General features: G+C 50.9%; 4 protein-coding genes across 4 annotated transcripts; 3 read left to right on the top strand and 1 right to left on the bottom strand.

Moving 5' to 3' along the window:
• Nucleotides 1-4,858: 4,858 nt before the first annotated feature.
• Nucleotides 4,859-6,813, top strand: Z519_04521 (uncharacterized protein; the record flags this gene model as incomplete). The annotated part of the gene is made up of 3 exons (XM_016762267.1): nucleotides 4,859-5,972; nucleotides 6,023-6,645; nucleotides 6,712-6,813. The coding sequence occupies 3 exons, from the start codon at nucleotides 4,859-4,861 to the stop codon at nucleotides 6,811-6,813; spliced, it is 1,839 nt and encodes a 612-aa protein (XP_016621214.1).
• A 627-nt stretch (nucleotides 6,814-7,440) lies between these two features.
• Z519_04520 (uncharacterized protein) lies at nucleotides 7,441-8,037 on the top strand (the record flags this gene model as incomplete). The annotated part of the gene is made up of 2 exons (XM_016762266.1): nucleotides 7,441-7,667; nucleotides 7,719-8,037. 2 exons carry the CDS (start codon nucleotides 7,441-7,443, stop codon nucleotides 8,035-8,037), a joined length of 546 nt encoding a protein of 181 aa, XP_016621213.1.
• Nucleotides 8,038-9,005: 968 nt separating this feature from the next.
• Z519_04519 (uncharacterized protein) lies at nucleotides 9,006-9,221 on the top strand (the record flags this gene model as incomplete). The annotated part of the gene is made up of 1 exon (XM_016762265.1): nucleotides 9,006-9,221. The coding sequence occupies one exon, from the start codon at nucleotides 9,006-9,008 to the stop codon at nucleotides 9,219-9,221; it is 216 nt and encodes a 71-aa protein (XP_016621212.1).
• Nucleotides 9,222-9,411: 190 nt separating this feature from the next.
• Z519_04518 (uncharacterized protein) lies at nucleotides 9,412-10,158 on the bottom strand (the record flags this gene model as incomplete). Its single annotated transcript, XM_016762264.1, has 1 exon — nucleotides 9,412-10,158. The coding sequence occupies one exon, from the start codon at nucleotides 10,156-10,158 to the stop codon at nucleotides 9,412-9,414; it is 747 nt and encodes a 248-aa protein (XP_016621211.1).
• Between the last annotated feature and the right edge of the window lie 334 nt (nucleotides 10,159-10,492).

Genomic DNA, 10,492 nt, shown 5'->3' with positions numbered 1-10,492 from the left:
GCCACTCTGATCGTTATCGTTTGACCTCTGGAAAGATAGGAATCTCAGCAAATGCATATTACATACTACAATATACATGAACCCTCTGCTCTCGGACTCGGACTCTTGGTTTCCGTATCACAGGCTGATTTGGGACACTGTTTGAGAGACTCACATCTATCTGTGGCGCAGGCTAGACGAATGACGTGATTTTGAGGCTGCCCTTCTGCCGCCTCGTCATTTCCCCCTGAACACCTTTTGCGGAACGGACTCTGGATGGGATTCTGGTTTCGAACGCTTCCGCCAGCTCTTGTTCTACTTATCCAGTGATGCGAATGAAAGACGAGGCCAATCGAGTGGACTGAAGTCGAAGTTTCAGCTCCGTTTAGACTAAAGGCGTTTCAGAACTCTGTTGATACCCTTTGACAGCTGTCTTCATCAGTGTCAACCTTGCTGGTATTCCACTGACTGACGTCGCCGAGATGACCGAGGACTACGGCCCGGACAGTCTCGTTGGAGCGATCCAGGACTTGAGTGATCCGTGATGACGCGAACCGACCCAGCGATCAATTCTTTTACTTCCACCTTCCTCTAGCCTTTAAGGCAATGATGGAACCACAGGTACATGCTCTTATTCCGCCTCGTATCTTGCTTCCTCAGACCAATGTTGCATCTCCTATTCACAAACGCGATGTTTGAAGATGACGACGAGAATTGAGATCCGCCCTTCGGCCAACCTCCAACCAGACATGCAGTCTTTGTTGTTTCTTCTACCGTCCTGTAATTGCGTATCACTCTTGGAAGGTGGCAGTTGCTGTTCATCGGGACCAGCGGGAGGAGGAAAAGATTAGAAAGAGCGCTATTTTGCAAGGCATAAATATGTATTCTAAGTCCTAAAGCTGGACAGCTGGAAACGTGAAGGAATATCCATGTCTCACATTCATCCCCGTGCTGTCTGTCAATCTCTCTCCGTCCATTGTGATAGGACAGGAGCGCTGTCTGACAGCAGCATCCTTCACACTACATTCCCTGTCGGTCCCGGCCTCCGGCTTCTTCAACCAAGGGTCCAGCTTCATTTTCCTTTTGTCAACTGGATGAACTTCTCGACCTCGGATGCAAGACGAAGTCTGAATCCGCAGAAATTTCGATCTGGCTTAGGTTGAGTAGAGACCGCAAGTCCGAGGCCTCGTCATACAATTGTGGCAAAACATACCGGTTCCTTGCCGGTGGCTCTTGGTTTCTTGTTCTTCCTTGCAGCGATCGTCACTATTCTCGAAGAATCAAGTTGCTGATGCTGTGCTTTAGAGCAATGGACGAGAGAGAATCAAGAAGTTACAGACCAGGAGGCAGTTTTACGTCTGCAATGGACACAACAATCTAGGAATCACTTCTCTTGTCTCGGTTGCGCACAGCCACGGCAGCTGCTTTACTGCTAGAATCTCTCAGCTGCAAGTGCGCCTTCGATTCTAATGTTACCGCGCTCTCTGAGATACCGTTCAAAGTCATCGGGTCCCGACGAGATTGAAACAAAACACAACGTTCTTACTCAATTTATTACCACACCATTCTTTTTCCGTGCTATTGGTCGTCGTGTGACTCAAATAACGCTGACATTCTACATACAGGCTTCACCCGGTCAGTCTTCATCTCCGGCTTTGTCACACTACCCCTACGCGACAGTGAATTGGCCTTTCCTTGTCGTTGCCGCACACGAAGGCATAAAAACTCCCATCACCTTCTTGTTCATGCAACCTGCTGTCGTGTTCAAAAATGCTCCTTGCACGGAATACTCTTTTCAATCGAAGAGACTGGATCGAAGAGGACCGTCTCGCCCAGAAGATCCTCGCAGGCACCAAAGCCTGATACGTAGAAGCCATATCCAAGATCCAGTCAGAGGCTTCGAGTGCATGACTCTATAATGCAATACAGCCCCCCACTAGCGAGATTTATAGCTGTATTTGTTATGCTTGTCACGGCTGCCAGATTCATGGTCCTGCACAAGGACTATCAGACCAACCCATTCGCGATTATATGTCAAGCACCTTTGATAATGTATCTTGCAAATCAGTATTTAATGGCAAACTGCACCTGTCCGACTTACCTCTGAATCCTACTACCAATACCGTCAAGTTCTGTTATAGGACTCTCGATTTCGACGCCGATTCGGACCGAGAGGATTACCTTTAATAGGTTTTGAAGGTGAAATCGACAAGGACAAATACCTCTTCCGGCCAGAACTAGGTATGTTTAACGACGATATATGTCCGATCATGGGACTATCAATCTCGATGACGGTTCGGACGGAGAAGTCAATGAAGACTTCTTTACACAATCCCTGTGGCTCCCTCTGGGATTTCGATAGGCAGCCTTTCCAGGACCCTCGCGCCGTTGATCCACCTGAAATTTATGATGAACAGGACTTCCGACAGTTACGAAAATGGCCATCATTTACACGATCTCACTCCCACGCTCTAAGTGCTACTTCGCATACCCATCGGTGAAGCTTCTAGGCTACGAGGTATTACAGCTGGGCATTGGGACACCCGCGGATAAGGGTGGAAACCATCTAACGGAAGAAGAGTGATTCCATCACACACGATATCCCCTGACCGACGGCTTCAGATGTTGCGCAATGACTGACACCAATAGATGACCCGATCATTTTATCCCCAACTTCCTTCTGCGTCTCACAATGAAGCATTACGCTACAACTCATGGCATCGCCTGGGGAATGTGGCAAGATTGTTCGAAGAAAATGTTGATGTCGTGATGTCTGTCCCGGACTGTTGCGGGCCTGGCACTGCAGATATTCATTCGTTCCTCGCTCGATAGGTAGATACCAATCAATCACTGATGAGTCACGCATAGCGCCTACCAAATAGTAGCAACGCTGGTTCGTGTCGAGGGTTTTTCACCCGCCCATGTGAGAGCACAGCTGTCACTGTGAACGGCACCGGGAAACAATAGTGAGAGCTAGATCCCAAGCCATCAGGGGCGCAGGACCCTACAAACCCCTCCAACACCTCACTACCACCTCATTTGTCTGTCGATCCAGCTGTCACAGGTCCATCTCAAAGCACTACCAGCTCATCTCCGAATGAGCTCCACGACACTCGAGATCTACTGGACACAGTCGAGGTCGATGATGCCTCGCGCGTATGTCTGGGGTCGATCCCGGAACACCCTCGTCTTGCGTGTAAGTATTCCGAGTACCTAGGGTTGCAACAAGTTACGTATCTTCAAGGTCCTTCCCGACAGGATCCCGGCTCCTGACTTCCGTGACCCGCGAGACAATGACGACGGATGGCAATGAACCTAGTGACTTGAACCGATTCGGAACTCTTCGTAACTTTTCTGGCGCGCCCCAGACCGCAAACCTTGTGCACATATCGAGGAATCTTGTCTCATCCAGCAAAAGCGAGAGCAAAGTCCAAACTGTAAGTGATTACAATTTGTTGCGACTTCCTGCGCTGACCGGTACAGCCTGTGTGAAGTGTGTTGGGCTCTTCCAGGCCTTTGTGTCCTGCCGCTCGGTGCCCGGAATCCATCGAAGTACTGGGTCGTCCTGTTTCGCGATTGTGCGTAACCAACTTGGCGCAGCCCATATTTGCTGTGTTTTCCAGAGTATACCTCTGAATAGCACGTTGGTCGGCCCGGGTCATGTCAGCTGCAGCCAGTCGGTATGGCATTGAGGCGTGGGGGAACCTTGCCGTACCTCGAGCCAGAAGCCATCAAACCAGCCCTCCAGCTCACCCGGTACTTCGACAAGGGCAACGGGTGTCGAGCCTGCCCCAGCGCAAATACGAGGCGGGCGAGTACCGGAAGATATGGGGCACGTTTGCCCGGTATCTCGTCAAAAGACCCAGCGACTAGACAAAGCATATCAAAAACCCAGAATCTCAACCGGTGGTCATCGTGGCATGGGCTACCATCGGCACATGTGCTTGACGACCTTCGATATCCGCCTCAACACTCTGCTGCTTCGTAAGAAAGGCCAGGGTGCGAAAACTCGAGACAGAAATACCTAAGAGACTAGGTTCTCCTTTCGCCCAGTATTTCGGAAGAGCCCATCACCTTGGGAAGTGAAGAGGCTGGATCCTCAGGTATCTTTCTGGACGTGGTCATAAGTTCGGACAGGGAACAAAGAGGTCTGTTAGAAAACCCCAAAAGATGAGGAATGCAAATTCCTTCTAATGGGAACGTTGGAAACTTCAAAGCCCGTTTGGTGGATGTGGGACAACGCAAAAAGCTTGTTTGTAGTTTGACGAACACAGAATCGCTCACAAAAGCTTTTACAACCACCGCCGGTACAGGCGATAACATCTCAGAGCAGAATGTCAACGCCTCAGCTACAAAAAGACGCGAATGAGCTATTGTTATGATTTGTGAGACAATCCCACGGGGCGCATAAGGAAGCAAGCGACCACATGGATTATTGCAACGGGCAAAACGGGGCAGCAGGGAGTGGCATCACAGCTCTAGAGGGAAGGTTAACCTGACACGTGATAACACTACGGCATTTAGCGATATTCGGTAGCTCGACGATGGCGGCGGTTGATCCGCGTTGCCGCCGTCGGCGCCTTCCAGATAAGTGCTAGCTTTACACGTGACGATAAGAAATCGGCATTTGAGCCGACGATGGTGGCATTGGAGATTTCAAAGATTTGACCGCATCGTTACACGACCCCGATCTCTTCTTATTGACAACCTTCCCTTCTGTCACAATTGCCCGTCCGATGGACCAGATCGAAGCGGAATAGATTAGCTTCACGTCGACGTCTATTCCGAGCATGAGAGGCGGGAGGCAAGCTGCCAGCTGCTGTCACTGTCTCAAATATCTGTGCTCGCCGCATCCATTGTTACCGCATACCTGCCGAGGATGGGCAATCGCCACCCCAGCAGTCGACGAGCCTCGTCTGTACACCGCGAAGATCTAGAGGAGGCCGCTCCACATTTGCTGGATCGCACTGGATCGCAGGAATTCAGCCTTGTCGAGAGCGTGGCTGTCCAGGAAGTCCCGCCCGAAGACGAATCACCTGATGTAGCTCCAGCGACATGGCCCCGGTCCGTGAGGTATCTGCTCTTCCTCTGTGCCTTCCTGACCAGTCTGAGCTTCGGAGTAACCCAAGTGCCGCTGTTATATGTCTTCAGGCTCATGACTTGCGATGCTTACTATAAAGATCACCCTTCTGGAGTTTTGCACGGAGTTGGACGCTCATCCACAACCGGAACGTGGGCTTCGATCCTCTCCGCGGCACTGGCACCATCGGCTTACTCGACCACTCCAAACATTGGAGACGATGCTGATCGATGTTCTATCCATCCAATTGAAAGCGCGACAGCTTTATCGGTATCTTTGCTGGGTGCTAGCACCACCGTTTTCGGGACTGTAAACCTTTTTCTGACCGGCAGTTTGATCAAGCGCATCGGAGTCAAGCCAACATTGATGACTCAGGTGTTCTTTCCCGCCCTCAGGCTGGTGATCCAGAATGTGGGTGTCGAAGTCTGGGGAACCGCGGGCATCATCATCATCCAGTGCTCCCAGATTGTCACCATCTTTGGGGGACCCAGCGGGTACCTGCTAGCACTCAACACCTTTATTACGGACGTTGTGGAGCACGAAGGCCGAACAGCGGCTTTGGGTAGACTGACTGGAAGTATGATGTTTGGCTCTGCCTTAGGTTTCTTGTTGGGTGGTGTTGTGGCCGAAGCCTTCGATATCAAGGCCCCCTTCCGTTTGACCTTGATCCTCTTTCTGACTTCGTGCGCGTACGTTTTTGTCTTCCTGCCGCACATCCCGCCCCAGCCGAAAGAGGACGATACGAATTCGATGAAGGTCAAGAAGACGAAGGTGACTTCAGCCTTTACCAAGTTCTTCGATCCCCTGATGGTGTTTGCGCCTCGAAAATTTATCCTAAGAGACGGTCTTGTCAGAACAGAGTACGGTGCGTTCCTGCTTGCCTGGGGGGTGTTTCTCGGGATTCTAGCCACAGGTAAGCTTTTCTGGTTGGGGTGTGATATCCTCGCTAACATTCACCACAAGGGTACCTGCCAACTTTGCTACAACTTTATTCAACAGACGTCTTTGATTTTGGTACACAGCAGAATGGTGGCCTGATTTTTATGTACTCTATGCTGAGGGGTGTTTTCTTGACATTTGCGTTCCCGAAGTTGATTGCCATCGGGAGGAAATGGGCAGTGAAGAGAGAGCAGCAGCATATCGCAAATTCCGAAGAGGTTATGCCGTCAGAGCGTGCGCCTCTTTTAGCAGACTCCCGAGATCAGGCGGCTGCCGACAATATCCACAGATCAAACGACAAGGAGCTCCAGAAGGAGCAAACATTTGCTTTTGACTTGACATACACCAGATTTTCGCTGGTTGCTGATGGATTTCTAACTTTGCTTTGTTCCTTCGTTCATCAAGGTTGGCAGATGTATCTCGTTGCGGTTGTTCTACCTTTCGCTGCTGGAACTGGTTCGGCGGCAAAAGGGACAGTTCTTCAAATGGTGGGAAGTTCTGCTACCAGCAATGAGAGAACTGACGCTCTCGCCGGAGTATCTCTGGTCGAAAACATGGCTCGACTGTCAACGACCTTTGTGTTTGGTATCATTTTTGCGGCGTTTGCGAGCATCGGAAGAACGGAACTTGTTTTCACGTGCAACGCGGTAAGTATTCCTGCTCGACAAAGGCAACTTGTTATCAGAAGCGACGCTGCTGACTTTGCTTCTCAGGCTGTCGCGTTGATAGGGTTCGGAGTATTGCTATTCGCTCGCTTTCCTCCAGAAGGAAGTCGCAGGCTTGACCAAAAAGATGTCGCAAATCCTGCGTCTTGATGCCTTATATGCGCAATGATGTCTACATGATTCAACCCACGCTGCAAAAGTATATTTCAACTTTTAATAGGGAGCCCTCTCGCGACCAAGTTTCATTTCAGAGGACAACGAATAGTACAGTCCATTTCTCCGAGTTCAAGTCACCAACAGTGTTGCCTTCCCTCTCTGGCCTCCAAATGACCTGTTAGAGCTGGTCCGCATCGACCATCAGCTTCGAGAGCGAAAGAACTCAGAGTGTTGGCCTCCAGTTTCAATCTTTATCACTACATCACACTCTCTTTCAACTTCACCCACGCGGAATAAGGGACGACAAGGCACGGGTATTATAGCTAAATCTCTTGCGTTGGTTATACTGCTGCCTTTAGACAACTTCAGGGTTGCTTAATGTGGAGCTTCGTTACCACTGTTCGAACTTCAGCCGCTTCACCAGATTATCAGTTCTCGGAATCACCTAGTGGCTTTGTCTCTTGTATGGTCTGGCCATATTGTCCGGGGTCGGTGAATCTTCGACCGTTGCCTGTCACCAGACCCCAATGGGAGTCTGTGTGATGCCTCGTTGTTACCGCAAGACACTGCAATTATCACCCAGGATTCATGGCCCTCGTTCGCTCAAACAACTGACACACCATGCTTGACTCTTCTCCAAATATCTACATCTTTATAAGAGAACGACTGCAATATGTGGATCATCAATCATCTGCTCAAACTCCCCGCGGCTGTCGTTACACACTTGCTCACCGAGCATCAAAGCGACTTCGAGACCCTTCAGCAACAGCCAATCTTGCTTCATATCTGATGCCTCTACGACCCAGCTTGACATGGCTCTCGCCTCCTACTCTCCTAGGCGCCTTCACGTAATCAACCTGAGACTGTCTGCCAGATCGTTCTAACTTTGGGTCGTGTAGCCTCTGGGACTTTATCGAGCACCGGATATCGGACAGAAATCGAAAACGATATCGCGAGTTTCCTTTGCCCCCTCCGGAAATACGTGCATACAATTTCTCCGATGTCAGCATCATTATCCCGACGGTCGACACAGATCCCACATTCTCTGAATGCCTTGGCGGCTTGCTTAAGAATAGACCGCTTGAGGTCCTCATTATCACCACCGTGGAAGAAGAAGATAGAGTCCGAGCACTTGTGCGCACTCCGTCCGTGGAGGACAATTTGCGGGGGACAGATATCCACATCCTTACAGTTCCGAAGGCGAACAAGCGAGACTAACATTTGCGAGGCATAGTGCAAGCAGAGGAGGTATTATGGTGTTGGTCGACGACGACGCTTACTGACAACATGACGCTGTTTTGAATCATCTGCTGGCACCTTTTCAGCAGGAAGATATTGGACTCGTCGGTGGTCCGATAACGTGAGTTGTGCTCGCAAAGATCAAATTTCCTTACTCCTAGGAACTCAAATGTCAACTTGTTGCAATGCAAGATACTGACATCGAATCCTTTTGGCAGTTCACACCTACCAACCAAAAGAAAGAACCCGAACGTCATCACGCCGGGGGAGGTCGCAGCCATCCGTCTTCGGGGGAAACGGCATGGAAGCATGAAGAGTGCATACGAAGCGGATGGCGGGATCAACTTTTGCGTCTCAGGTGTCACAGCACTACTTCGTTCCGAGATCGCGCGTGACCCAGCGCTACAAAGTGCCTTTGGGAACGACATGTGGATGGGCTAAGGACAAAATTCCGGCGACCACAGCTTCATCACGCGCTGGGTCCTATTCCAGCATCTTTTTAGACCCCAAGGGCCCAGCAACGATCAGAAGAAACCAAGGCAATGGAAACTTGGCATGCAGCTCACGAAGGAGGCGGAAGTCGGCACCTCCATCATGCCCGACTCGCGCTTTGCCAGCCAAATGAAGCGGTGGTACAGGAGCGGCCTTCGTCACTGGCTGATGTGTCTCCTGTACGAACCCGGCTTGCGGGGGATGTACAGAACATGTCCTCACATGACGCGGAAGATGGTTGAGGGGATGCTCAACCCAGTGCTGTTGTGGGTGCGTCTGTATTGCTTCTGGAGAAAATTCCATGTCTGTCTGTGGTTCGCGCAAGTTCTCTATCTTCCCTATCGCAGCTCATACACGGACGCTTTATTTATTCTTTCTTGAGCTCTCGCCTCCCCTCCCCTCCTCTCTCCGCCAAGCTAACACGTCCTCTACGGAATAGTTGGTTCGTTCTCGGTATGGACGGATACATCAACGGCCTCGTCGAATTTGCCAACGAATATCCCTTCGCCACGCCCTACCTGTGGGCTGCTGTTCTCGTCGACAGACCCTACCTCATCTCGGACTGGTACTGTTGGGTCACACTAGGAACAGAGGCATGGATGACGAGGCAGAGAGTGGACGATAATGCAGCTGATGTAGCTGCTCATAGAAGCGGCATCAAGGAAGAATAGAGTCTTTATCTCAGTACCAGATAATCCTTGCTGGTCAGTCCATGCGTTTGGGACTGGTATCCTGGAGACGCTGAACAGTAACGGCTGAAAAGTTATTACACTTCTAGATATAGATGAAAGGAAATTATACACATAGGCGCCGCTTAATCCGAAGATTGCACTTAAAGGTGCTCGTGGTATGCTCTTCCGGTTAGCTCTCGTGCAAGAACTGCCTAAACCAGCCCACAGCTGCGTTTTTGGCCCTCGCCATCGCCTCCCTCTCTCCGGCCCTCTCAGGGTCTCCTCTCACAAGACACCCATGCTCCACCCCGGGCAAGTGCAGGTAGTCAAAGTACACGCCCGCTTTCGGGACAGTCTCAAAGGTATGCGCCTTCAGTTCGGCCGTGTAGGTCGGGTCATCTTGCGGAGCCAAAATCTGCACGGGAACAGCGACTTCATCAATGTCCTTCCTCGTCAATAGACTCGGATGGCCCGCTGTAATACAATCCACCAATGGGGGCTGGTGTTCCTTTGCTCCGAGACGGAAACAAGCCCATCCGCCGTAGCAGAATCCAATGGCGCCGACCTTCTTATACTTAGCGCGCAGGAGACGAGCGCACTCAAAGATCTCGGGTTCGCGGATCTCGCGAGAGTTTCTGTTCAAGAAACCTACAAAGTCGACCTCGTGGAATCGGCCTTTGAGGATCGGTTCGAAGGGGAGGATCTCGCCGCCGAGGAAGTCTGGTACGTAGACCGTCGCGTTGGCTTCTTGAGCGTAATGGTCCGCGAGGAGCCTTGCGTTGGGAAACGTCCAGCCTAATGCGTCGTGGATAAAGAGAACTGCCCGATCCGCGGTGTCACCAGTGATATATGTGTCGCTTTTGCCGAGCTTGTCCATGCGGCCGGTAGGCGTTCCTTCCCACTGGAAGCTTTTGAGGCAGCACGAGGTCATGGCCATCTCCGTCTGCACAACTAGGTCTTGAGGTGCTGCGGACGTAGCGGAGTGTTGGAGGTGGCTTTGGATGTTCGCTCAACAAGCTTCCCTTCAATCGTTCAGCTTTAAATGGAAAGGCCGATCTCGTATTGGCTTGGAACCGTGAGTCACAGTGCTGTCGGAGATAAATTTGATTGGAATGACTTTATTCGGTTAATGAGTGCTAGCAGGGGCGGAGGCCCCGATATCGTGGGGATATGATATCGAGACATGTTTCAGCCGAGGACCGGAACGAATATCGGAAGCCTGACATGAATTGGCTCTCTTGACATGTCTGCACGGTACAACCTCACATCTG

This window comes from Cladophialophora bantiana (genome assembly GCF_000835475.1).
Source record: "Cladophialophora bantiana CBS 173.52 unplaced genomic scaffold supercont1.6, whole genome shotgun sequence".
Classification (NCBI taxonomy): Eukaryota; Fungi; Ascomycota; class Eurotiomycetes; order Chaetothyriales; family Herpotrichiellaceae; genus Cladophialophora; species Cladophialophora bantiana.
Note: the sequence above shows the minus strand (reverse complement) of the source record. Positions and strands in the feature narration are given on the sequence as shown.